This window comes from Oryx dammah, unplaced genomic scaffold, assembly GCF_014754425.2.
Source record: "Oryx dammah isolate SB20612 unplaced genomic scaffold, SCBI_Odam_1.1 HiC_scaffold_1, whole genome shotgun sequence".
In the NCBI taxonomy this organism is placed as follows: Eukaryota; Metazoa; Chordata; class Mammalia; order Artiodactyla; family Bovidae; genus Oryx; species Oryx dammah.
The window spans coordinates 43,435,935-43,463,780 of NW_024070185.1; the positions used below are offsets into that span (position 1 = coordinate 43,435,935).

Here is a 27,846-nt window from a genome sequence, read left to right on the forward strand (position 1 = left end):
TGCTGAGGTTCATTCCCTTGGGCCCTGTTGAATACACATATTTCCCTGTTAGCTTCTGCAAAGAGTTTCCCATATTAGCCTTCCAATCAGCATATTTACATTTTTATAAGGGTCTTGAAAGACACTCAAGACATTAACTTAAGTAGCGACTAAATTGATGAGACCCTTGGATATCAGGCAGAGGTGAAAACTTGGGGCAGACAGGTTTGTTTTTTTTTTTATTCCCCACCCTTAGATCACATAACATGGGACAACTGAAGAATTATATTAATATAAAGAGACCTGGTGGGCAGTTTAACACCTTGTCAAGTCTCTGAATTCATACGTAAGGCTGATTAGAAAGAATTACAAGGAAGCTTTTCATGTCTGATACAGTACTGAAATGCTGTATGTTCAGTCGTGTCTCATTCTTTGTGACTCTATGGACTACAGCCTGCCAGGCTCCTCTGTCCATGGGATTTTCCCAGGAAGAATACTGGAGTGGATTGCCACTGAAATAAATGATACCTAGTTACTGCCTTCACTGTGTTGAGGATGAATTGTCTCCAGTTCTCCTTTTACTAAAAAAGAAGCTAACACAGTATGGTTCCTGGACTAGCATCAGCTGGGAACTTGTCAGAAATGTAAACCCTTGGACCCTACTTTCAGTTCAGTTCAGTCGCTCAGTCATGTCCGACTCTTTGTGACCCCACGAATTGTAGCACGCCAAGCCTCCCTGTCCCTCACCAACTCCTGGAGTTCACTCAAACTCATGTCCATCGAGTCGGTGATGCCATCCAGCCATCTCTTCCTCTGTTGTCCCCTTCTCCTCCTGCCCCCAATCCCTCAGGGCATCAGAGTCTTTTGCAATGAGTCAACTCTTCACATGAGGTGACCAAAGTATTGGAGTTTCAGCTTTAGCATCAGTCCTTCCAAAGAATACCCAGGACTGATCTCCTTTAGGGTGGACTGGTTGGATCTCCTTGCAGTCCAAGGGACTCAAGAATCTTCTCCAACACCACAGTTCAAAAGCATCAATTCTTCAGCACTCAGCTTTCCTCACAGTCCAACTCTCACATCCATACATGACCACAGGAAAAACCATAGCCTTGAGTAGACAGACCTTAGTTGGCAAAGTAATGTCCCTGCTTTTGAATATGCTGTCTAGGTTGGTCATAACTTTCCTTCCAAGGAGTAAGCGTGTTTTAATTTCATGGCTGCAGTCACCATCTGCAGTGATTTTGGATCTACTGAATCAGAAACTCTAGGGGCCAGCAGTCAGTTTTAACAAATCACCCAAGTACTTCTGATACACAGTAAGCTGGAGAACCACTGAGTTAGGAGGTAATTGGGTGGTCAGAAAATGGGGGATCTGGGACAGGGCTGCCAAAGTGTGTTTGCGTGTGTGTGTATGTGTATGTGTTTGTGTTTGGTGTGTACATTAGAAGGGCGGGAACAAGGAAGGAGAGTACTATTTTTAATAACAGTGAGAAGGTGGGCAACATATTCTCACACGGCCCTGTTCGGTACCTTTTTGCTGACTGGCCTGGGGGCTGTTGTTGAACTTGGAGCATCACTATTGCTGGAGCAATAGTAAGACATCCGGTTGCAACTGCGATCAGCAATCTGAAATACACAAACCATGACTCCACAGTCAACCCACAGTGGTCCCCAGAAAGATGAGCCAATGGCCTGGAAATCAGCTTTGAATTCTTGTTAATGTATTTTTTTTTTCTGGTTACAAAGGTGAAACAATTGCCTAAAATAAACATAAAACAAAGCAAATAAGGTAAAATATACCTAATTCTATTTGCTCCTGAGATATTCACTGTTAGCTGGTATGGAGCCACCTAGAGTCACATCCTAGTTAAGAAACAGTCCCTGCAACTAAGTCTCTGACTTAACTGGAAGAGAAGGGGAAAAATATGTGTGGGAACAGTGCCTCTCTGTGGGTTAACATGGTACTGTTCCCAGTCTCCTTGACACTAATAATTTGTCAAAAAAAGACTACTTCTGAAAGGAAGATGAGGCTTGATTCTTCTAGACAAAATTTGCTCCCCTCACTACCAAATAATTTAAAAAATTGTTAACCCAGTCCACAGAGAAATTAAAAATCTTCACTTTCATTAAAGGAAACTGTAAAAATCAAATCTGCCAGTAATAGCTGCTATCCACTTCTCCCCTAGGCAATCTGAAATGATATTGCCTAAAGGGAACTTAGATGTGAAACTGAACCATGGTGTGCTGGCAAATGCTTAACAACCAGCTCTCAGAGGAGAGGGGCTGATCTGTAGAACCTGCCAATTTCTGTGCTCTGAATGCTTCCGTCATGCCTGATTTCAAGTTAGCATGGCATTACTGAATATGGTGTTGGGAAGAGATATGCAGTAGCAAACCAACCATACAGTATTTCCACTGCACAGAAACAACAGACATAAATAACCTCGAAAATACAGACAACAATAAAATACAGTAAAATACTTACAGAGGGATGAGATTTGAGTACTCCCTTGTAAAAATGGAATAATTTCAGATTTATGGACAAGTTGCAGATGTTGCACAGAAAGTTCTTCACCAAATTCCTCTTATGTTATATCTTACATAACTATGGTATATTTGCAAAATTAAGAGATTAGCATTGCACATTAACTGTTAACTAAACCATAGGCTTTATTCAGATTTCACCAGTTTTCCACTTGTGTCCTGTTCTGTTCCAGGAGACCACAGTGCATTTAGATTACCTTTGTTTTTCATATAACTTATGTGTTAATTGATATAATTTAACTTTTAATAATGTCTGTGTTTAACAATTGGTTCAGAAAATTCCTGGAAATTTAACAGTTAGTTCTCAGAAATTGTTATGAACCAGCTCCAGCACATCCTTGCATTTATTCGGTATATCAAAAAGGGTATTTCACAGAATTTCATAAGATATAACCTATATATCATCAGAATCTCTAGAAGTGGATCTATAGATGATTCTTACATTCACCCAGGGTTCAGAACCTCTGTAGAAACAAGGAAAATCAGGTTCAGGGCAGGAACAGACTTGCCTATGACCACAGGCTGGAGTGCGATCAGATCAAGAAGACCCAACCCTGGTCTCCAGATTTTCTGTCTCACAACATACTGTCTCAAGGGGGTGTCTCAAAGGAAATGATGTCAAAACCTAAAGAGTTTGATTTATCTTCATCAGAGAAAATGACTTTATTCTAAAAGATTAGCCACCCTGAGGTCACAGATAACTGGAAAGAAAATGAGATTAAGAATTCATGGCAGTTTTGTGCATACATGAAAAACCACTGAATTATACATTTTAACGGGGTGAATTTTTTAGTATGTGAATTGTATCACAATTAAAACAAATTTCAAATGAGAGGCATTCTACAAAATACCTGACCAGTATGCCTCGAAACTGTCAAAGTCCTCAAAAACAAGGAAAATCTAAGAAAGGTCATAACCTAAAGGAGCTAAGGAGATATCACTACAAAACATAATGTGGTATCCTGGGTGGGATAGAATAGAATAGAAACAATACACTCAGGAAAAACTGAGAATATCTGAATAAAATATAAATTTTAGTTAATAACATGTTACATTTGGTTCATTAATTGTGACAAATGTGCTATTTTAATGTAAAATATTAATAACTGGAAAACTATTGAGCACACAAAAATTTTCAGTTATATACAAATGTAATTCTATACATCCAAAACTTTTATAAAATAAAAAGTTTATGAAAAAAAATGAAGAATTTATGAAAGGAAAACAATCTAGGGCAAGTCACCAACCCTCTCAGGATCTCAATTTTTGTTTATAAAACTTGGCTTTGATCTTTGGGGTTCTTACATGGGATAATCAATCTATGGATGTTAACAAATCTAAAAGGCAGGTATTAAAAAATAATACAAAACAAAATGAAAAAAAAAACAAAACCCTTTCTAGGCATCAAAAACAGTTAAAGCTAATTTTTCCCCTGAAAATAAAACTCAAGGTATTCACAGATGCCATGGGGCTAAACCAGCTATGCTCAAGAAACTTCCCACCAAAGTCCACTAACTCTGCTCAGACCCCCAAATGCCTCTACATCTTTCAGAATGGTCTCAGTGATTTCAAAATACAAGAATTTTAATAACTTGAAAGTTGTGCATTTGACTGAGACAGTAGGCAGCAGGGGTGGTTGAGTTTGTGTTGTCTCTCCAAGTGTTAGTGAGAAGTTAAATAGCCCATGTCTCAGTCCAGGGCTTGACACCGGCCTTACCTTTGAAGACATGATGTTCTTAACTTCCTCATCTGCTGCACAGTGTGGCCCCGCGAGGTCTGGGTTACTGCTGCTCATCACCCGGGCCTGCAGCAGCTTCGAACTCACAGCTGCAGCAGATGTGCGTCCATACGTGTGGTAGCGAGGGTCCGGGAGGACAGTGGGGCCACCTGCAACCCACCAGGTACAGACATGTCAACAGAAAGGGATCAGAGTCACTTACCGGATTTGAGAAGGAACCAAGGAGGGATGGGGTAGATAGCAGAGCAGACACGCAACAGATTAGGTCTTGGAATTAGGGTCTTATTAGCAAATGCCTAAGGGAGACAATTTTGGGGGGAAAGATAGGGTGTAAGGCAGTAGGGAGAGGTAAGGACTGTGGTAAACTGCAGGGACATGTCTCATCCAAAGACAAGGGTTGCTCCTCAGCTCTAGCTTATTATTTCTCAAGACAAGCTAGAATTGTGGGTATTTTTATTTATTAATATTTAAATGACAGATTTATAAGTCTTGCATTTCTGAGATTTGAGAACCCTCTGAGCTTTATAAGAATATGAATACACTATATATAGCAAGGTGTTTTGCCTTTAAGTATTTACATATGTTCAAAGGTGATTAGTTAAGTCTGTGAATATTACAAGTATTTTAAAAAACATTTGAAATTATAGGTATACTTGAAATGAGGCTACATGGACTAATAAACATGCCAAGTTCCTTTGTTAGGGCCTGGAATTTTGTTAACTGATTGAAGCTACTTTTTATATCATGCTGACCAGATGTTCTGGTTGAGTGGAGAAATGAATTATTATTTCAGTTTAGTTTGGGAGGAAATGAGAAAAAGGATTTATTTTTTCATAATGTAATGTTTAGGAGCCACTGCTTACCACTGCTATCAAAGACATATTTTTTCCTTATCATTATTCTCCTAGAATCTTAGGCATCTGTTGTTACTTCCCCAGCTCTTACAAAAAGAGATTCTCAGCTGAATTAGAAATTACCAACTGGGTAAAGATCAGTGACGGATTATCAAACAAGCAGAAAACAGTAAATGCTCAGAGTACAAAAAAAGAGGAAGAAGGCTGATAGAAAGCAAGACAGAAAAATCTAGAAATAACCTTTCAATTTCAACATTCATGTAAGTTTTTCTCACTCTGAAAAATAAAATTTAACTTCTGGGCTTTTACTTTTATTTTGAATTCTGTAGCAGTGGGGTGGGGGTGAGGGTGCCCTGCCCACCAGACTCCCACGCGCGCTCGGGGGTGACGGTACCTGACTTGGGCATGTCTCTCTGCGGCTCCGGCAGGCGGAAGACGTAGTGCACGTAAGAGGCCAGCAGGCAGTTTCTCCCATGCTGGTCCTTGCCCAGGCCCTTGCTGTTGTGCAGACTGTTGGCGGTGACCACCACGGACTCGAAGGCAAACTGAGAGAAGTTGGCTGAGGAACCGAGAGAAAAATGGGTGGCCCCACAGTGGGTCCTTAATGAACTTGAGGTGGGACATTCTTTGGGGGCAGTGACAAGGAGTCCTGGCCACTGACCAGCTGAACCAGGCCAGTCAGGATGGTGGCCTGGGGCAGGGTGAGTTGTTTTAGTAAATTCCAGTGTGCGGCTCTGCTCCTGCAAAGGACTTCACATCTCTCCTTCTGCCAGTGCTGTGGTTTTTCAGGACCAAGATGGGAGCGTGTCCAGATAGCCTCCCCTCTGGAAACCATGCTGCAAGTGGGTGCTACTCAGTGGGGACCGCTCTGACATCACCAGTATCATCTAGGATCCTGTTAGAAGTGTAGAATCTCAGGCCCCACCGCAGACCTACTGAGTCAGAATCTGCATTTTAACAAGACGCCCAGGTCATTCTTACGCACACTCTGCTTTGAGATGGGCTGTTGCACAACACAGACTCTTGGTGCACAGATTAACCTAAAAACTTCTGTGTATTATGTCACAGTCCTGTACAAACAATGCTTCACTGTATAGGCTCTGTGTTTAGGAGCTCTAGCCCTCCACAATTTGGCTACACCCTGCTTATTTCACCTGGTACCCTCTCCTGTTCAAATAAAATAAGGCAGTCTTTATACTGTCCCCATAGCGTCTGCATCTCACTTCTGCAATTTTGCTCATGCTGTTGTCCTCAATTAGAAAGCCCATGCTGCTCCCACCAACTAAATCATGCCTACTCTTCAATGCCTGGCACACTCCCATCTCCTCAAGGAAGCCTCTGACTCCACTCAGTCCTGGGATTAATTGACACCATATCACAAGGTTCTTAGACTATGTCCAGTGGTGAACTCTGTCTCTCCAATAGGCTAAAAGCCTTTCTAGGGCCAAGGGCATGTCTCCTACTTTGTTGTCTCCCCACTATGCCTCCTGTTATGCCTGACACAGGTAAGTTCTGAATAATACTCTGAGAATAAGCGCCTCCAACCATTCTGCCTGTTCCAACACCCCAGAGTCCAAAATGTGCGTATGAATGTTTTGTCTAGCAGCTGGGGATGGCCTATCAAGTAGTATACCAAACATGTGGGGGAGGAAAGTAGAAAGAAATCCAGGGAAGGAAGAGATGGCCACTCTGCAGGGATCTAGCTGGAGAGGCACCAGCTACATGTATGAGAAGTTACCTGACAACACAGGACGCCTTGTCTGTGCAGGTACAGAACGTCCTCCAGGATACAATACACCCAGGGACTCAGAGGTCAGGCTCTGCCCTAGCTCTGAAAGTTCCCCCGTATGTCCCAGGCTACACGTCCATTACTCCCTCCCCACCAACTTACTCCTATTACACGGCCCAGTAGTGTTATTTCCTTCTTTAAGGACACTTCCAGAAAAGTATATTTTGATACTATTTTCTGAACCACTTTTTTTGGTGAACCAGACACTCTGGTTCTCTGCTTTTGCCAGTCTCATCTCATCTCACTGTTTTCATTTTGGCTTCTTTCCTTTTATCCCTCCTTTAAAGCCATCCTAAACACAGTCTTCTTGGGGGCTCCTTCTGCCTCACAAATGGATATTCACTATCCTCCCAACAATATTTAGCTGTGTTCCTTTGAGGACTTGCGTCCTGTGCTGCTGCTCTTTGCTATATTTTACTGTAAGTCCTATTGATTATTATTGCAAAACCTGTAACTCTAAGCACAGTACTGGCAGCATGGAGGATACCCAAAGGTAACTGCTAAGCTGGAAAACACAAAATAATACAAGCCCTGCTGAAAACAGTGGCAAAGATGCCTACAGAAGCCAGTCTATTTCTGAAGCAGTTAGAAAAGCCACTGGACCCAGGCACTACATCATGTTATTTCCAAAGGAAGTCTTACACATTGTATTTAGGGCTCATTTGATAAAAGGAAACATTTAAGATGAGCAGTTGCCATGGCTGAGGGGAGGGGAGAATGGGGTGACTGCTCAGGAGTATGGCGTTTCATTTGAGGCTGATGAAAATGGTCTGGAATTAGGTAGTGGCGATAGTTGCATTACCTAGTGAATATACTAAAAACCAGTCAATTGTGCACTGTAGTGAATTTTACGGTATGACATATCATCTCAATACAAAATGGATCACACCACACTGAATTTCAATTTACAGTGTTCCTTTACTTCCATTTAATCTGTGTTATCTTATTTCTTTAAAATACTGGATTCCCTTGTTGTCAAATCAGCAAAAATATTTCAGAGATAAAAGGAATCCATCCATTACTGTGGGTGTGCTCAGTTGTGTCTGATTCTTTGTGACCCCATGGACTATAGCCTGCCAGGCTCCTCTGTCCAGGGGATTTCCCAGGCAAGAATACTGGAGTCAGTAGCCATTCCCTCCTTCAGGGGATCTTCCCAAACCAGGGACTGAGCCTGAGTCTCCAGCATCTCCTGCACTGCAGGCAAATTCTTCACTGACGAGCCATCAGGGACGCCCCCATCAATTACTAAGAATGGAATTTAAAGGACTGCCTTCAGTCATTCAACACATTTATTTTTTTAAAAAAAATCTATAACTTTAAGCAGCCTATATTAATGTTTTTTTTTTCAAACACCCAGGGAGTCTTAAAAAAAACATCAGTGGACTTGGTCTCCTCTGGACTCAAAGCCTCGATAGATGCCATTGGCCCTGCTCCCATGTTTCTAAAATAAGGCACTGCCTGTCTCTTCCCAGCCCCCCAAGGCCTCCTACCTGGCTGACCAGCGATGACCATGGGCTGCACAAACAGCTGGAAGAGCTTGTCCAGCACCAGATGCAGGAAGAGCACAAGGGGCTCTAGGCGGGAGGAGTTTAGGCAGATGATGCTGAGCTTCAGCTCGTGTTCCAGCGCTGACTCAGTGATCTTCTGCTCCAGCACACGGATGGGGAAGGTCACCTGGCTCTCCAGAGAGTGGCAGAGGGTGAAGAACTTCTCCAGATGGTTGTCCTGGGAAGGCAGATGGCAGGCCTCATGGGTCTCAGCCCATCAACCCTCACTGGTGGATTCATAAACACAATCAAATAGTGACTTCTAGGAAGAACCGCTTATCTAGTGTTTCAGAGCCGAGGGTCTAAGACATGGATGTTTCAGACCCAGGTTATAACTTTCTTCGCAGAGTGGTGTGCACAACATAGATCCTCTCGATAATTATTAACTGAAGAAACATTAATTTGTACTCTGACCTGTTTATAGGCAAGGGCAAATACACTGGGCAAACACAATGCCAAAATAAGGGCTTAAGCTGATGCAAACTCAGTGGCAGGAAAAGAAGGGAAAGTAGAACTGAAAAAAATGCTGGGGGAAAAATGGCAGAGTTAGAGACAGACACATCTGACCGTGCAGGCACCAGGCTGCTTCAACGTTTTTATAAGGTCTTTATTTCTTTCAACATTAAATAAAACCTAACAGGGTTTCAATTTCCCACACAGAACTAAAAGGTCTCTTTTTTTGGGTTCTATCCGTGCACAAAGCTTTTCATTGATCTTTCATTGACCTGTCCTTAGGAGTCTCTCTGCTGCATCCCATCTTCATTATTAGCCTTTTGCTCTGATTTAAACTTGACCTTGATGTTCCTTACCTGGGTGTGAACAGAAGAAACAGCTTGGACTTCAATATTGAATACTCCCTTATGTCCTTCAGCCCATTTAATGGGAGGATTCTGTGAAGGGACTTTCTGTATTAAAAGGGAAAAATAAAAGCAATTCAATTCCCTTTTCTTATTACTAACAAGGAGAGTAAAGTGACTTGGCAGTAGATATCAGGGTTATACAAATATAAAAATCCCTAGAAAACACAACTTGGTCTTAGAGTTAGGAGCCCTGGATTCAAGTTCAGTTCTATACCAAACTAATTATTTTTATTTTGACAGGTCAGTGAGACTCTCTGGGACTTTGTTTTCTCATGCTGAAAGGAGGGGTTTGAAATGAGTGATCTGTCAAATTTAAGCTTCCATCCAGCAGATGGTAATCCTGATTCTAAGAATTAAAGTAATATCCTAATGATTTCTCCATTAATCAGAACAATGCCAGAGCAAAGTGTAGAATACCTTTAAAAGGCATGAAATTTTAATGCTTTTGAGTGATTGCAGTTTTATTCCCTTTTAACAAAATGTATCTGAGTAGCAGTCCTTCTAGGTTCCTGCTTTAATTACTCAAAATGACTTTTTATACCATTTATATGTCAATAGTCCTGCAGTCCTCAGAGACCATTTATTGCCTTAAAATCCTGAGGGAACTGTCATCTTACATCACTGAGGGAAGAGGGCCTACGCTCACCCAGCCATGTGAGTGCGGGTTTTGTGTCTCTTGCATTTTAACGAAAGGGTGCGTGCCGTACTTGCAAGGGTAGGACATATACATGGGTTGGGGACCTTTGGACCCATCTCAGAAAGAGTCACAAACTGGGGCCCAAAGCTTGATCCAGCCCACAGACACGTGCTGTTTGGCGTGTTTAGTTGCCAAACATTTGAAAATCAGACAAATTCACATGAAAGCCTGCTTTTCTAACATCTTTTGAGAACTGGAAGATATGAAGACATTGGTCTTGCATCCCAGCATGGCACTGAGCTGAAGAGCAGAGGGACCTTGAATGGGAAGACAGTCTCCAGTGTGAACAAATTCCACGAGGAACTGGCATTCATTAAAGAGTCTGACTCCTGCGGACACTGGAGTTTGCAGTAAGCTAAAGCAATACAGGGGCTTTCCAGGTGGCTCAGTGGCAAAGAATCTGTCTGCCAATGCAGGGGACATGGGTTCAATCCCTGTAAAAGGAAATGGCAACCCACTCTGGTATTCTTGCCTGGGAAATCTCATGGACAGAGGAGATTGGTGGGCTACAGTTCACAGGGTCGCAAAAGAGTCAGACATGACTTGGCGACTAAACAACAAAAACAAAAAGCAATACTCACCATTAAAAATATAATATGAGCCATCAATGTCACTTAAAATTTTCTAGTAGCCAAATTTTAAAATATACTTAATGTGATTATAATTTTAATACTAGTATCACTGAACCCAGTACAGCCTAAAGATTATGGTTTCAACATATAATCAATATACAGAATGATGGATGAGATATTATACATTCTTTTTCTGTTACTAAGTCTTTGAAACCTAGTTTGCATTTTTATATTTATAGCACATCTCAATTTGGACAAATCACATTTTGAAACGCCTCATGTGGCTAGTAGCAACTATTCTGGACAGTGCAGGTCTAAAGGATATTAGGAGACGCTGAGGGCGTATTGATAAAGATAGCTTAGGGCAAGTAGGGAAAAGAACTAATATTTACTTAAGCATTGCTTGATATCCATGATCTCATTTAATGTTCAGAGCAACTTTGTAGGCAGATATGGGCTAGATTTCATCTTTGAACCTCAGAGAGGGTAAGCAATTCACCCATGTTCACACTAGGGCATGGCAGAATCTGAGTTTTGGATAGAGATTTATCTGTCTCCAAATCCAGGTTTGTTTGGCATCATTAAAAAGATAATTGGGCATTCTAGGAAGTTAGAATGTGCAGCTTGATGTTGAGAAGACGGTTTTGAGGACTTCAACAAGGGGCTGTATGTCCAAATCATAAAAAGCAATTAGGAAATGCCTGTGAATACATTCAGGTTGATCTTAGATGGTTTGAGACCAGTTTTGATCTAAAGCCGGAATATGCCTGTGGCCCAGAGCAAAGGAAGCTTCTCTCTCCAGGGGGAAAAAAGAGAAATATAAAATGGAATAGCCTGGGGATGGGTGCTGTGTAGTCAGAGTAGGGAAGAAAGTTGACTCTAAAATTTGGAACAAAATCCAAATTCCTGGGAAATTCTTCAACTTGAAATATGCAAGGAAAACAAAAGAGATGAAGAGGAACCTATAGATTAAGAGTCTTAAAAAACATATATGTCAACCAATAGCAATGTATGGAGTTTATTTGGATCCTAATATATAAACAAACAACTGTTAAAAAAAAAAGACATTAATGAGACAATTGGAAATTTGATCACTGGATATTTGAGGATATTAATGAAATACTGTTAATTTTTAAGGTATGACAATGGTACTGTGATGGTTTAAAAAAAATCCCTTATCTTTTAAGGTAAAATACTGAAATATTTATATATGAAAGGAAATGATGTCTGGTATTTGCTTCAAAATAATTCTTATTGATGTAAACCCACAGCAACCAGACTGAGAAGCGTGAGAGCCGGGGGTGGTGCAGGCAGAACGGAGCAGTTGCTGGGCTCCTATGAATGAGTGGACTGCAGCAGAGTGTGTGGGCAAAAGGGCAGCACAGGAAACCAGAGGGAAAGACTGTTGACATCGGTATCTTTAGAGGAGTGAGCCCCAATACCCACCTGACTGTGACAACTGACCCGGAGGAAAAACTGATAGAATCTGGCATGGGAACTTTTTATAAGGAAGGGAGCTGAGAGCAACTGCTAGCAAAGTGGGCTGTACTTGCTTCCCTTTTAAAATACACTATTCTGAAAATCCCTCTGTTATAGATAATACAAGGTACAATGCTGCCTTGAATTTATCAAACATTCTGAATTGGTAATAATCTAAATGAATGAGGTTGTAAAGTCAGTTATTTCTCCCATCCTATCAGAACAATGTGCTCTCTGAAAACCTCCTGTGCTGACAGATGACAGCTGCCCAAAATGCACTGGGCATCCTTGGTCATGTGTAAAGAAATGGGAAGTAGGTCTGGAAAGATGGTCCAAGACCATGGCTGGACAGGAAACAGCTGATGGCGAGCTTGCTGGTTACCTCTGCAGAATGCATAGAGTAGTTGGGTGGCAGCTTTTCCAAGGCAACTGGGAGACAGTAGGATCCAGTTTGAAGACGTTCATTTACGAGAATTGGCAGCCACTGAAACAGATGATGTAAAGAATAAAATGGTATTTATTACAGCATATAATTCTGGCAATTTATCTAGCTCACAATAATCAAATGCAACTAAATGATGATTAGATATTGACCAGGGCTCTTTTGGGCAGTAATTTCTCTCAAGTTCTTTGCATTTTAAATTCCTTGAGAACTCCTGAGATGGTATTATCAGTGATTCACTGCTTTCAGAGCCAAACTAGTAGCATTTTTTTCTTTATAGCCAATGTTTGTGTGTGTCTAAACATCAAGGTTCAGTTTACCTTTTATATATTTTACAGAGATAACTCTTTCTCCTTGGAGGAAAAAGTTATTTTTATATGTGAAGCATACACACACACACACACACACACACACACACACTTTGGAAATAATGCACATTGCTATGCTTCTTTATAAATGAGTATGAGTATTCTTTCAGTATTGATCACCCACTACCTTTCATTCCTGAAACTGTCATTTGCTAAGTCAAGTCATCTCCACTCCGCTACTTCTGACAGGAAAAAAGCAAGTGAAGAGAATGTAGTTGCTTATCTCTGTAGGTAACCCTGGACGCACCAGCAACAGCAGTGTGAATTTGCAAGTTGAAAACAACTCACTGAATATCCCAGGAGACTTTCTACTGAGTTTCCTTGCTTCTGCTGACAGCTGATATGATAGAAGGTGAACAGGAGGTGGTGATTTACTGTAAGCCTAGCAGGGAGCTTAATTTTCACTTCTTCATAGAAGTCAGGAGACCTGTTTCAAAAGCACATTATACACGAATAACTTTTAGCAAGAATGATGGCTTCTCTGACTATAAATTGTAACACCATGGACCCTCTGCCCCTCAGGATTTGCCTGCTTGGTTTTTCACTCTTCATTTTACATCAGCCTGCTCCTAGCTGAAAGTCCTTGAGATCAAGCTTATGTCACTGAATACACTTTACTTACACAAGGCTGCTCACAAACTAAAAGCTTTGTCAGGAAAAAAAAAAATCCCTGCACACAATAGAAAAATCCAATAACTTAATTTGGACAAAGGATGAGGTGTAGAATCCTGCTCTGACCTCCTTTTCATTTCTACCTCAAGAACAGGGTATGACACTCAGATGGCACTCAACAAAAATTTGGGGAAAACAAATGAAGGATGCAGGAAGGAAAGGGGACCTGATTTTACTGAATTATGAAGTCCGGGAGTTTACTAACAGCTTCATGTACATTACTCATTTAACCCTCATCTCAGTCCAAGAGGGTAGATTCAGAAAAGTACTTAAATGGGCCAAGGTTGCCAGGCTGCGGTCAAATCCAAGTCCGTCTGATCCTGAAAATGTGAATAACAGTTTAGACATTCTGTGACTCAATTTACCCACATAAAAATGAGTGTTCCATTTCTCCTTTGGTCAACTGAAATCTCAAAGTCGGTAGTGGCATAGGTGTGGAGTGGTGTATAGAAAACAAGGAGACAGAGCAAGGAGGACTGGATTTTGCTTCTGGCCCCTCCAGTATCTCAAAGCTAAGCAGGACACTTTTTTCTTTATGTAACAGCATAAAATCTCTCAGTATCACACTAGGGTAGAAGATTCCAGAAAAGTCAAAACAGTATTAGGTTCTTGAAGACACATTCTCCCGATCACAGTTACTGGCAAAAACCTGTCCGTCTGCAACATAGCAACAGGGAACTGGCATGGGCTATCTCTGTCCCTTAGTCCCTGAATTTTAAAAACTGGTAGGAGGAATCACCTAAAGATTCAGAAAATCAAGGAGATAATGAAATAAGCTTGGCATATGTTTAGAACTAGGAAATACACTTACTTGTTATGGTATGTAACGGCTGTGTACACTTCCTGCAGAAATTCAGGGCCACTGGATTTTCCAAAGATGACCTGTTTGCCAGTATAGAAAGGGTCAAATTAACTGTGATATTTGAGTAAATCAAATCAACAATCATCCCAGCGGGATGCTCTGGTCTCATAGAGCTGTATTTTTATAAATTAAGAGCGCTGAGTTCTACATGTGACCCAACTGATACAGAAGAACTGGCTACAAAAATAAACTGAGACCCCAGGGGGCTACATCAGTGACCGAGGGCCACAGGCTTGTGAGACTAGAAAGCCAGTGCTGTCTCCATTTGCCTCTCCACCTAGAGGTCTGTGCTACAGGGCAATGTCAAAGGGTTGCATCCTCAGTGAGATCCCTTTTCCAGCCTCTTTTCCCTGGTTGCTTTGGTCATTAAGATCTTCACTGGCCACATATTTATGCTATTTAGAAAGACTCTTCTTCGGACACACATTAGCCCAAAAGGCCCGTGACTTCACAAGTGGACTCACCTTTTGAAGAGCCGTCCCTTCTAGACTCAATAATGCCCATGCCAGGCCCCAGAGCTCGATACGTGGTGACCAGGCTGGCGTCTGGCCCCTACCTGTCCCTGGCTGGGCACCTTGGCTACCATCAGGATCTGCAGAGTTGTGCCTGGCATCCCTGATGGACTTGCCAGGGGTGAGAGCGGTGAGAAGTAGGGGGTCTTCCTCCTCGGGTTTCTTCCCCACAACCATTGCAAGAAGACACGTTGTGTTGGGAAGGTAGGTGGGACATTAAAATATGGTTTACTGAATCACTTTACTGTATACATTGCAGACATTGGTGAGTGAGTGAGTGAAGTCGCTCAGTCGTGTCCAACTCTTTGTGACCCCATGGGCTGTAGCCTAACCAGGTGCCTCCATCCATGGGATTTTCCAGGTAAGAATACTGGAGTGGGTTGCCATTTCCTTCTCCAGGGGATCTTCCCAACCCAGGGATTGAACCCAGGTCTCTCGCATTGTAGGCAGACGCTTTACTGTCTGAGCCAGCAGGGAAGATCCATTGCAGACATTGGTACAACACTGTAAATCAATTATACTTCAATTTAAAACAATTTTGCCATTAAAGTTAATTAATTAAAAGATGGTTTTATCAAAAGTGAATATTTGAAGAATGGGAGCACTGGAAAAAAAATGTCTTCAATAGAATTCTATGACTTAAAACAGTAATAGCTAACCACCATCTCTTTTATAGGCAGCTGGTTAAAAAAACAAAAATTCTGGGGTTTGGGGCTGCTTAGGGGACACTGCATTACTTATTATTATTTGATTTATCTTTTACCTCAGGATGAAGATCCATTCCTAGAAGGTGTTGAGATGGTATATGTTTATTGTTACTAGGCATTACTTTTTAAAAAAAATCTCTAGATGTGGACTGGGGCTTGAGTAGATGTGCACCACAGCATACAACTGAAAGCACAGCAAACACAGCTGACACCCTGGGCCTGTCTCTCTACTTCTTATGCTGTAAGGATGGTTGGAACAAATTCATGATGTTTTTCAGTCCTCTAAAATGATACGCATTTCCGAACGTCACAGCTCACTGTGGAATAAGTTTCGACTTAGGCTGACCTGGACTCCCTATCAGTATCCTGGGACCAGTAATGGACCAGCCACAAAGGGCTCTTCCCACGCTCAGTGGTGCTGGCCTGAATCAACACACACTGTAGACCGATCGGCCCTGGATTTTGTCCGTGTGAACTGACGAGAAGTTCAGCCCACCCTGCTTAGAGGCAAATGTTTACTCCCCTCCTTACTGGCATAGCACTGCTGGCATCCTCTCCACACATAAACTGGATTTTGATTGTGATGTTCCGGGCAGATGCTAGTTTGTTAGCAAAGTTCAGCCTCTGTGGGTAGACATAGAGAAGGTTTCTGGAAAAGAAAAGATGAGGAACCAATCAGTAAGATCTAGAGTAGGGGATGCTGAAGTCTGCACTCATAAGGTGACTGTTCTGAAGCAGATTTTCCTCTCAGAAGTGAATTACTTTTGGAGAATAAATGCATTATTGTTGATTCTTCCTCTTCAACTGCAGTGATCTGATAATAGCCAACACTGTTCTCTGTTTTGCTACACAGAGAGAGGTGTCTGCTGCAGCTGAGAAAGTCCTGGAATGTGGAAATCGGCCCAGAGGTAACTATATCTGATACAAAGATAAGAAAACAAAAAGGTTCTGCTCATTTTAAAAAGAAATCATGGCCACAGACTATGGCCTAATTTCATTTCTCCTTTCTAATCCCATGTAGCACTTTTCTAAAAAAACAATCTTAATTGGGTTGCACCATGCTACATGTAGGATCTTAGTTTCCAGACCAGGGATTGAACCTGTGCCCCCTGGTTCAAGTGGAAGAGCAGTGTCTTAACCACTGGACCACCAGGGAAGCCCCCATAGTTTCAATTTTTTTTTATTGTCATGACATATTACACTGGTTTAACTTTCTTTTCTTATATAAGATGACAGTTCATCTAAGCCCAATTAGCTAGGTAACATAATGCAACACTATGAATAATATACCTATCCATTCAACAACTATAGGACAAATACTAGGCTGACTATAACTGTATATTTTTTCTTTCTATTTGCATTACTACTACTATAATCCACTAAAAAGTAAGCTCCATGAGGGCAGAGATTTTTATCTGATGTTTTTGATTCACTGATGTATTCCCAGCACTACACTGGTGCCTTACATAGTAGGGGCTAAAAAAATTATTTGTTGAATAAAAGAATGAATGTATATATATTCAATTAATCATATTCCTGACTTTAAGAAACAACAGTGATACTAATATTTATAAGTATCATTAATATTTATCACAGACTGGTTCCAAAGAGGAAAAGGAGTACGTCAAGGCTGTATATTGTCACCCTGCTTATTTAACTTATATCAGAGTACATCATGAGAAATACTGGGTTGGAAGAAGCACAAGCTGGAATCAAGATTGCCAGGAGAAATATCAATAACCTCAGATATGCAGATGACACCACCCTTATGGCAGAAAGTGAAGAGGAACTAAAAAGCCTCTTGATGAAAGGGAAAGAGAAGAGTGAAAAGTTGGCTTAAAGCTCAACATTCAGAAAACTAAGATCATGGCATCTGGTCCCATCACTTCATGGGAAATAGATGGGGAAACAGTGACAACAATGTCAGACTTTATTTTTTTGGGCTCCAAAATCACTGCAGATGGTGACTGCAGCCATGAAATTAAAAGTCGCTTACTCCATGGAAGGCAAGTTATGACCAACCTAGATAGCATATTCAAAAGCAGAGACATTACTTTGCCGACTAAGGTCCGTCTAGTCAAGGCTATGGTTTTTCCAGTGGTCATGTATGGATGTGAGAGTTGGACTGTGAAGAAAGCTGAGCGCCAAAGAATTGATGCTTTTGAACTGTGGTGTTGGAGAAGACTCTTGAGAGTCCCTTGGATTGCAAGGAGATCCAACCAGTCCCTCCTAAATGAGATCAGTCCTGGGTGTTCATTGGAAGGATTGATGCTAAAGCGGAAACTCCAATACTTTGGCCACCTCATGAGAAGAGTTGACTCATTGGAAAAGACTCTGATGCTAGGAGGGATTGGGGGCAGGAGAGAAGGGGACGACAGAGGATGAGATGGCTGGATGGCATCATCAACTCGATGGACATGAGTTTGAGTGAACTCTGGGAGTTGGTGATGGACAGGGACGCCTGGCGTGCTGTGATTCATGGGGTCTCAGAGAGTCGGACATGACTGAGCAACTGAACTGAACTGAATATTTATCCTAAGCTGAGTAGTTTCTTTAACTTTCAAAATTATCCTATAGATAGATACTATTTTCATCGCATCACCCCCACAACACAAATGAAAAAAAAAATGATATAGTTAGGAAACAGCAATCAAGAGCTGAAGTCAGGCACTTTGGCTCCAGAGTCACTCTGTTAACCTTATCCAAGCTCTATTCTCATCAGATAAGGCTCCCATTAAATAAAATGTTAAGAATGGCCTTTTCAGACTGTTCATGACATCTCTCAGAGGCAAGCTTGCCTTAATTCTCTGGATCTCATTAACAGCTGAGTATCAACAGTACACCAAAGGCTGATTTGACGTGTCATGTTCTCTGGGAAAGTGTCCTGTCTTCCTCACTCTTGGTCCACGATTCTAAATCCTAATTACAATTTTTTAAGGAATCTCCACACTGTTCTCCATAGTGGCTGTACTAGTTTGCATTCCCACCAACAGTGTAGGAGGGTTCCCTTCTCTCCACACCCTCTCCAGCATTTATTGCTTGTAGATTTTTGGATCACAGACGTTCTGACTGGTGTGAAGTGGTACCTCATTGTGGTTTTGATTTGCATTTCTCTGATAATGAGTGATGTTGAGCATCTTTTCATGTGTTTGTTAGCCATCTGTATGTCTTCTTTGGAGAAATGTCTATTTAGTTCTTTGGCTCATTTTTTGATTGGGTGGTTTATTTTTCTGGAATTGAGCTGCAGGAGTTGCTTGTATATTTTTGAGATTAGTTGTTTGTCAGTTGCTTCATTTGCTATTATTTTCTCCCATTCGGAAGGCTGTCTTTTCACTTTGCTTATATTTTCCTTTGTTGTGCAGCAAAAAAGACACAGATGTGTATAGCGGACTTTTGGACTCAGAGGGAGAGGGAGAGGGTGAGATGATTTGGGAGAATGGCATTGAAACATGTACAATATCATGTAAGCATCGAATCGCCAGTCTATGTCCGATGCAGGATACGGTATGCTTGGGGCTGGTACACGGGGATGACCAGAGAGATGTTGTGGGGAGGAGGGTGGGAGGGGGGTTCATGTTTGGGAACGCATGTACACCCGTGGTGGATTCATGTCAATGTATGGCAAAACCAATACAGAATTGTAAAGTAAAATAAAAAATAAATAAATATTTAAAAAATTAAAAAAAATTAAAACTAAATAAATAAATAAATCCTAATTACACATTCTCCCCAAAAGGACATATTCTGACCCCAAAGACTTTAGATGATAAAACAACCTTTGTGTGAACTAGATTATCAAGAAAACAGTGATCAAGAAGGAGGACCAGGTGACGAGATTTTTTCCCTCTATGAATAAAGGTTCTCATGATACTTTACAAGGGTTTGCATATCAATCCATACCAGAGTTTCTCAGCCTCACCACTACTGACATTTTGGACTGGATAGTTACCTGTTGTGGGGACTTTCCTGCATATTGTAGGATGTTTAGCAGCATCCCTGGCCTCTACCCACTAGATGTTAGTAGTATCTCCCCTCTACTCAGCTGTGACAAGTAAAAATGTCTCCAGACATTGCCACATGTCCCCAGGAGTGGCAAAGTCACCCTCACTTGAGAACCACTGACCTATACATGTGAATTTTGCATTACAAATCTATATAACTAGGCCTGGCAAATTTCCTATCTTTAATAGATATAGTCAGTGCATCTAGTGGGCCCATACTCACATGTAAAGGGTTTCCATTGGTAAAGTATAAAAATACTCAAGAATTAGGCAGAAGAAAATTTTTAATGCTTGATTTATGATGTCAGAGGTAGTCAAGGACTGAAAAACCAAAAGAAAAAGACTAGACGACATTGTTCTTCAGTTCTATCCTCTTCATTGTGATAACCTCCCCCTTGCAGGTGTGCACTGTGTGTGTGCATGAATGGAAGCAAATAGTCTTTTTGGACCAATATTTACATAAATCCATGAATTTACCCCATAGATCTTTCTTGCTACAACAGTATCAACAGTGACAACACTAATAACCACAACCCCAGATAAGTCTCAATGACTAAGCTAGTGAACCTCCATCTGGTGGACACGCAGATGAGGAACTGAGGCCCTGAGAGGTAAAGTGGCAGTTCCCTCCATGAAGTAGCCTCCAAGTGGGCAGAGTCCAGTTCAGCGCTGATTCTACAATGGCTGTCTCAGTGATGCCTTGCAAATCTTGCTCGGTCACACTGAGGGACCCCAACTGCCATGCAGGCAGATAGAGCTGAACTTCAGAGGCCATCAGGAAAAGTCACAGATTAGTAATGATGGCAGAAGGCAGTTCACGGTTGGCAATGCAGGTGTCCGTGTGGCTTATACACTCCTCTCTGCTTGCTCTCGGTCATCTCCGCGGCCACCACACCCACCAGCAGAGCCAATGTATACTGAGTGGCCATGTTCGGAGTGGTTAAGGGCTCTGAAGTCAGACTTGGGAAAGCTGCTTAGCCTTTCCAAAGCCTTTCCTAAGCTAACCCCAGTGGGGTTAGTAATTGCACCCACTTCCTAGGACCATAGGGAATGTTAATGAACAAGACCTTAGTGATAGCGAGGTGATGAGTATTACTTCCACAGAGCTAAAGTGAGATACACACCCCAACCTACACCCTCCACTCCAGATCATCCTCATTTCTCACCTGGATTCCCACAGTGCTTTCTGCACTGCTTTCTCTTCTAGATTTGCCCCATTCACTGGACTCCTTATATGTTGGTTAGAAGGATCTTTCCAAAGTGTACAATGGATGATGTCAGGAGCCTACAAGGGATCCTAAACATCTTCACATGGGCCTACAAGATCTGGCCCTTGGCAATTTCTCTGATGTTACCAGGCATCACTTTCCCACACTGGCCTTCTTGGCCTAGAATATTTTAAACTCATTCTCACCTTGGCGGCTCCTATACCTGCAGTTTTCTCTGCCTAGAAAAGCGTCTCCTGTTCTCTAACTGACTCATTCCTTCTCATCTCTGGGGTTTTAGCTCACATGTCAGATCCTCAAAGAGGTCTTTCTCCTATCCTACTTAATTGGGCCACTCCATTCACATATTCTCTCTCTTTTATAATTATACGATGATCATACATACATATGCTCATAAAAATAATTGATTATGAATAATGATTGTGAAAATAACATATGTATCCAGTCTCTTCAATCTCGAATACTTGCAAAGTACAGAAAAGTAGAAAGAATAAAACAACAACCATTTGATATTCCAACACAAAATTACTGCCAAGGCTAGCATATGTCCTTCTAGTCTTTTTCCCTCTATATGTTAAATATTTTTATCAAACATTTTTATACATAAAACTTTTAAAAAATGTTTATTGTCATTTGACATTGTTCAGTTATGAAAATTTTCTGGTGTCACTAAACATTTGTTTTTTGGACATACCACATGGTATGTGGGATCTTAGTTCTCCGACCAGGGATTGAACCTCACGCCTGCACTGGAAGGCAGAGTCTTCACCACTAGATTGCCAGGGAAGTCATTAAATAGTTTCAATAAACATGATTGTAATGAATGTATATTATCCTGTATTATGAATGTGCCATTATTTACACAGTCTCAAAAAATAAGCACTAAGATTATTTCCTTTTTTTTTTTTTTCAATTCCAAAGTTAGAATGAACACTTTCTATACCTTGCCTCTCTGCAATTCAGGGTACTTCTGGAAGAATCCCTTTTAATTCTATATAGTTCAGTTTCTTCATCTTTAAATTAATTGAAAAGATACCAATCAACCTTTCTTTATGCTGTGCTAGAAGAAATAATGAGCCAGAGTTCATAAAAATGCTTTGAAGTAGAGAGATGAAAGGGTCTGTGTAAATCACAATGGTAGTAGCCAGCAAGCCTGGATAAGCAAGTCAGCTGTCAGCACACTAGTCTCCTACATCCCAAGCCAGGGCACCACCTACCTGTCCTACACATCTCCCAACACCAGTCGACAGTTTTGCACGCGGCTTCCAAAGGGGTTGCTGGCCCCTACGTTCAAACATCATTACCACGGGCACTCAGCGTTCTGCCCTGTATGCACGTTCTGCAGAATACAGAGCAGGAAAGAAACATCCAGAGAATTTAGTCCACATTCCTTTTCTGTGGACCAGAGACTGACTAACCCAGAGAGGTTAAATGATTTTGCCTAATAATTTTTTTAAGAAGATGCATTTCCCAAGGATCATCATAATTCTTACTGGCAAGAATGCTAAGTGATATGTTTTGTTAAATCTGCATGATTTCTAAGAAATGAATGTAACAAAATAATAGTGTTTTCTTTTGGAAGGAAAGATCTACCTACAGGGTCAGTAATCCACAAAACCTCAACCAGATAAGAATAATTATTAATAAACTGATAAACAGCCTCATACATTTTATATATGGTAAATTATAAGTGTGTGTGTGTGTGTTAGTCACTCAGTTGTGTCTGACTCTTTGCAACCCCATGGACTGTAGCTTGCCCGGCTCCTTTGTCTATGGAATTCTCCAGGCAAGAATACCACAGTGGGTAGCCATTCCCTTCTCCAGGGGATGTTCCCAACCCAGGGACCAAACCCAGGTCTCCCGCATTGCAGGCAGATTTTTATGGTCTGAGCCACCAGGGAAGACCGAGAATTACATTATCTAATGATTTTTGAGAATGTTGACTATAACTGAACTAGGAATCCCTTGCTAGGAATCCCTTACCCAGAAGTTTCTTTAGTAATTACAGGCCTAACATAAGTGTAGGCATTTAGCATAATCTCATCTTTTCCCAAATGTGGGCAAAAATGCTTCTCTTCAGTCAGGTGCATCACAACACAGAATAGGATGTTTGGTATTCATCAACAATTTTCTTTCCCAAGCCACTTCAGATGGCTTCTCTTGATTATAAACTATTTTAGTAACTCCAAATTCTTTCCATTGATTCAGCAACAGCCCCTCAACTTATTTTTAAACTGTTGGCACTCTGAACAGCTCCAGGAAGTCAGAAGTTAACTTGTGGAATCTGGCCATTATTAGATCCAATTGTTGACCAAACTTTTCTCTGCTCTTTATGGTTTTGGGATCATCCTCTATTTCTTTTGCTGAAAACAGGTTAACTCAAGGGACCTTGACATCTTTGAAAGCCACAATGCCAAAAACATCAGTTTGGTTTCTCCTCTGTTTAGCCTATCCTTCATCCAGTGCAAGGAAACAACGAGAAAAGCTGCCCTACAAAACAGAAAAACAAACTATAAAATGGAAGAAAGTATTTACAAATGATACAGCTGACAAGGGAATTATCTCCAAAATATACATACAGCTCCTATAACTCAATGTAAAAAAAAAAAAAAAACAATAAAAAATGGGCAGACGATCGAAATAGACATTTCTTCAAAAAAGACATACAGATCGACAATGGCACATGAAAAGATGCTACACATTGCTAATTATTAGGGAAACATAAATCAAAACTACAATGAGGCCCCACCTCACACCGATCAGAATGGTCATCATCAAAAAGTTTACAAATCAAATGCTGGAGAGGGTATGGAGCAAAAGGAACCCTTCTACACTGTTGATGGGAATGTATATTGGTACAGCCACTAGGGAGAACAGTATAGAGGTTTCTTTAAAAAAAAAAAAATAGAGCTACCAGATGATCCTGCAATCCCACTCCTGAGCAAATATATAGAGAAAACCATAATTCAAAAAGATACCATGCACCCCAATGTTCACTGCAGCACTATTTACAACAAGACATGGAAGGAACCTAAATGTCCATTGACAGACAATGAATAATGATATAACCTAAGCTCCTTTTACACCAGGGAAGGTGAGCTTATATGATTAGTGACCTTCATTAGGTAAGATTCTGAGTGAGAATATCCTTTTAAAAAAACTACAAAATGGAGCTGCCCTGGTGGCTCTGCCGTAAAGAATTCACCTGCCAATGCAGGAGATACAGGTTTGATCCCTGACCTGGGAGGATCCCACATGCCGAGGAACAACTAAGTCCGTGTGCCACAACTACTGAGCTGTGCTCTAGAGCCCAGGAGCTGCAACTACGGAGCCCACATGCCACAGCTACTGGTGCCGGGTGCCCTAGAGCTTGTGCTCCACAACAAGAGAAGCCCCCATATGAAAAGCCTGCGTGCCACAACTAGAGAACAGCCCCCACTCACTGCAACTGGGGAAGAACCCATGCAGCAACAAAGACCCAGCACAGCCAAAATAAATAAATAAAGTTATCTTAAAAAAAAAAACAAAAAAACTACCAAATGTTCAACAAATAGAAGATGGACAAGTCAATTTCCTCACCTTTTTATTACACAAAAAGGCTGCAGTTAAGTCTCAAATGCAATGATACTCAAGAAGAACTTAGAAAATTGCAAGATATGATGCAAATGAAGATTCTTTTCCTAACAAGAGTATAAATGTAAAACAGCTGAGTAGACTTTACAGGGCAACCTTAAACACTCTGCAGGGCAGTGAGATCTTAAAACGTGTTACTTAACGAATGGATCAATTTCTCTGGGTCTCTCTCTCCATCTTCCAATTGAAGTCTCTCATGTATCTCTTGGCGGTGCTCACTTTCTCCCTCTCTCTCCTTCCCTCTCTCCTCTCTCTCTCTGTCTTTAATCCATGTGTGTGTCTCTGACTCTCTTTCAGTGTCCCTCACTTTCTCTCTTTCTGTATCTTTCTGATATACCCTCTCGCATCCTTTTCTCTCCCTCACAATCTCTCAGAAAATGGCAAAATGTTCCTTCTGTAGCGGCACTCCTTCAGTTTCACTGAGTCACTAAAATCCGTTTTCTTCTGAGTTTGCAAGCGTTTGATGATTTCTCACCCTGGGCTGGGCCTCGGTTGTGGGCAGGATGATAGACACCGGGCCTAAGATCTATGAACATCTCAGAATTCTACAAAAATGTCTGAAACCCTCAAAAATTATTAACTCCAAAATATAAAAAGTAAAACCTCAAAACAAAAATTAATGAATTTTAAATTAAAATTAAATGCTTACCAAATGAAACACTTTATCAGTTGACAGTAATTCTACTGAGTTTAACAATAAGCAAAAAAATTCCCCCCTATTTTTGCAGGCTGTTATAAAATTACACATTGGGTATATACAATTAATATGGAAATGGATACATCTTAATATGTTTTAATTGCCAAAAAAGGTCTGTATAGTCAAAGTTATGATTATTCCAGTAGTCATGTATGGATGTGAGAATTGGACCATAAAGAAGGTTGAGTGCTGAAGAATTGATACTTTTAAACTGTGTTGCTGGAGAAGACTCTTGAGAGTCCCTTGGACTGTGAGGAGATCAAACCAGTCAATCCTATAGGAAATCAACCCTGAATATCCATTGGAAGGACTGTTGCTAAAGCTGAAGCTAAATTATTCTGGCCGCCTGATATGAGCAGCCGACTCATTGGAAAAGACCCTGATGCTGGGAAAGACTGAAGGTAGAAGGAGACAGGGGTGGCAGAGGATGAGATGGTTAGATAGCATCACCAACTCAAGGAACATGAATTTGAGCAAACTCAGGAGATAGCAGAGGACAGAGAAGTCAGGCATGCTGAACTCCATGGGGTCACAAAGAGCCAGACACGACTTAGTCACTGAAAAACAACAGCAGCACGGGTGCTTTGAGAAGTCTTAAAAGGAACATGGCTGTTGAAATGGGAGAAACGATGAATAAAGTATCAGATAAATTGGTTTTTCTGTTTTATTAGTTTTCTTATAGCTAGAGACACAAGTGTTGGTTTAATAGCAGGCTGTTAGCAATATGCACTGGATTGAAGTAGATGGGATAGTAAATTGGAACCTACCTCTCCTGATGCAACACTACTGAAACAGCTTTTGATATAAAAAGCTCTCCAGGTTTCTAAATAAACATTTTCAACCTAACTACTTTGGCAATTTCAAAGTAATTTCTTTTTCTTTCCCTGGTGTTTTAAAAGTTTCCCTCTCTAACCATTTTTGCAAAGACAGAGCCAAAGAATTGATAAACTATTTGCTGAGGTGGAAATGGAGCAAACCAATTATATGAATAAGATGCCCTCATTCAAAAACTATACAAAAAGGCTAGTGGCTCTTACTTCTTTTAAGCAACAGACTTTGAGTTGAGCAGAATGAAATTCAAATGCCTACTAATATAAGTAATATCTTATAGTTATCTGATGTCTTTTATTCAAGCATTCCAAAGAAAAAGCAAATCTAGAGATACTACTTAGAGCTATCTATGCAAAGTGAGAAGCTGGAGAGGTGGTTTTGTATATCATTCACATTTCACTGCCAGAAAAATGTATTTTAGATGTAATAGCAAAAGTAGCTAACAACATGTATTTCTTACTACATGCAGGCACCATTCTAACTAGCTAACAGAACCAGTGACAGTACTGCTATTTAGCCTCATTAGGCAGATGATCTTGCCTGGAAAATTCCATGGACGAAGAAGCCTGGTAGGCTGCAGTCCATGGGGTCGCTAGGAGTCGGACACGACTGAGTAACTTCACTTTCACTTTTCACTTTTATGCACTGGAGAAGGAAATGGCAACCCACTCCAGTATTCTTGCCTGGAAAATTCCAGGGACGGGGAAGCCTGGTGGGCTGCCGTCTATGGGGTCGCACAGAGTCGGACATGACTGAAGCGACTTAGCAACAGTAGCAGCAGCAGGCAGATGATAAAACTGAGGCCCAGAGAGGCTGTATAACCTGCACAAAGTGACACAGCTGGCAAAAGGCACAGCGCAATTCAAATCCAGGCGCCCTGAAGCTCATACTAGATCCAGAGCCCATAACTACTGCTTCTTCTAAGAACAACAGTAAACAGTTTCTTTGGTCAACAATGAGGCTCACCAGAACTTTATCATAAGGTGGTCTTTTATTAAATTGTTTACAGGCACTAAAGGATGCTTCCCCAAGAAAATTATAAGAGTTTTTTTTTAAGTTTAAAATAACTTAAGGATGAGAGTGAGTACTGTCCCTTAAGGTATTAGATAGAGGTTTTGGTGTTTTAAATACATTGAGTGCAAATGAAGTTAGAAATCTTAGAGTTTAGCACCTGGTATGGTCTCCAAATTTTCCTTTCACCCAGAAATTTTATACCTTGTTATATAATCTCTGTAATCTGCCTCACATACTTTTTTTTTAGCATGAGAATGTTTATAAATACATGCATAAAAATAAAATATTTGCTATGTCATGTCTTGTCATTCCATGGTCTCATGCCATTAATTTATGTTTATTCCTATTTCTAATACTCTATAGTTTAGATGAAAGCACAAACTCACAAAGGAATCAGTGAAAAATGGAAAGGAGAAGAAAACCCCTAATGTGTAGGGTGAAGGGAACATTCCACCTTCAGAAATCACAGCAAGAGAAATGGAATGCACAACTTGTAGGATACCAGCCAGAGTCCACACAAGGCTGCCTGCCTCTGCACATGAATGGAAGGGGACTCTGGGAATGAGTCACAACAGCAGCTTGTGCCTCAGTCACCTCTGTGCTCCGTGGGCTAGGCTGCAATGTCTTGTATAAATGCTGGTATTGTATTCTGAACACTGGGGACCTCCACCCTTCATCGCAACAATAAACAAATGCAGTTAAGCCAGAGACAAAATGTTACCATATTGTTTAGAAACACTACAACGATCCAACATGCTGTCTCCACACTCGTCATGTTAAATTAGTACACTCAAAAACAGAAATTGAATGAGAGAGAGAAAC

At 41.0% G+C, this 27,846-nt stretch overlaps 1 protein-coding gene across 2 annotated transcripts in view; it reads right to left on the reverse strand.

Moving 5' to 3' along the window:
* The window catches only part of DOCK8 (dedicator of cytokinesis 8), a 237,852-nt gene that overhangs the window by 69,843 nt on the left and 140,163 nt on the right, over positions 1–27,846 (reverse strand). For both annotated transcript variants that reach the window (XM_040248157.1, XM_040248226.1), the window contains 9 exons: positions 16,154–16,271; positions 14,353–14,423; positions 13,158–13,296; positions 12,442–12,543; positions 9,261–9,356; positions 8,395–8,629; positions 5,510–5,674; positions 4,241–4,410; positions 1,510–1,605 (listed from right to left, as the gene is read on the reverse strand). In XM_040248157.1, coding sequence (XP_040104091.1) covers positions 1,510–1,605; positions 4,241–4,410; positions 5,510–5,674; positions 8,395–8,629; positions 9,261–9,356; positions 12,442–12,543; positions 13,158–13,296; positions 14,353–14,423; positions 16,154–16,271 — 1,192 coding nt within the window. The remainder of the gene's footprint in view (positions 1–1,509; positions 1,606–4,240; positions 4,411–5,509; positions 5,675–8,394; positions 8,630–9,260; positions 9,357–12,441; positions 12,544–13,157; positions 13,297–14,352; positions 14,424–16,153; positions 16,272–27,846) is intronic.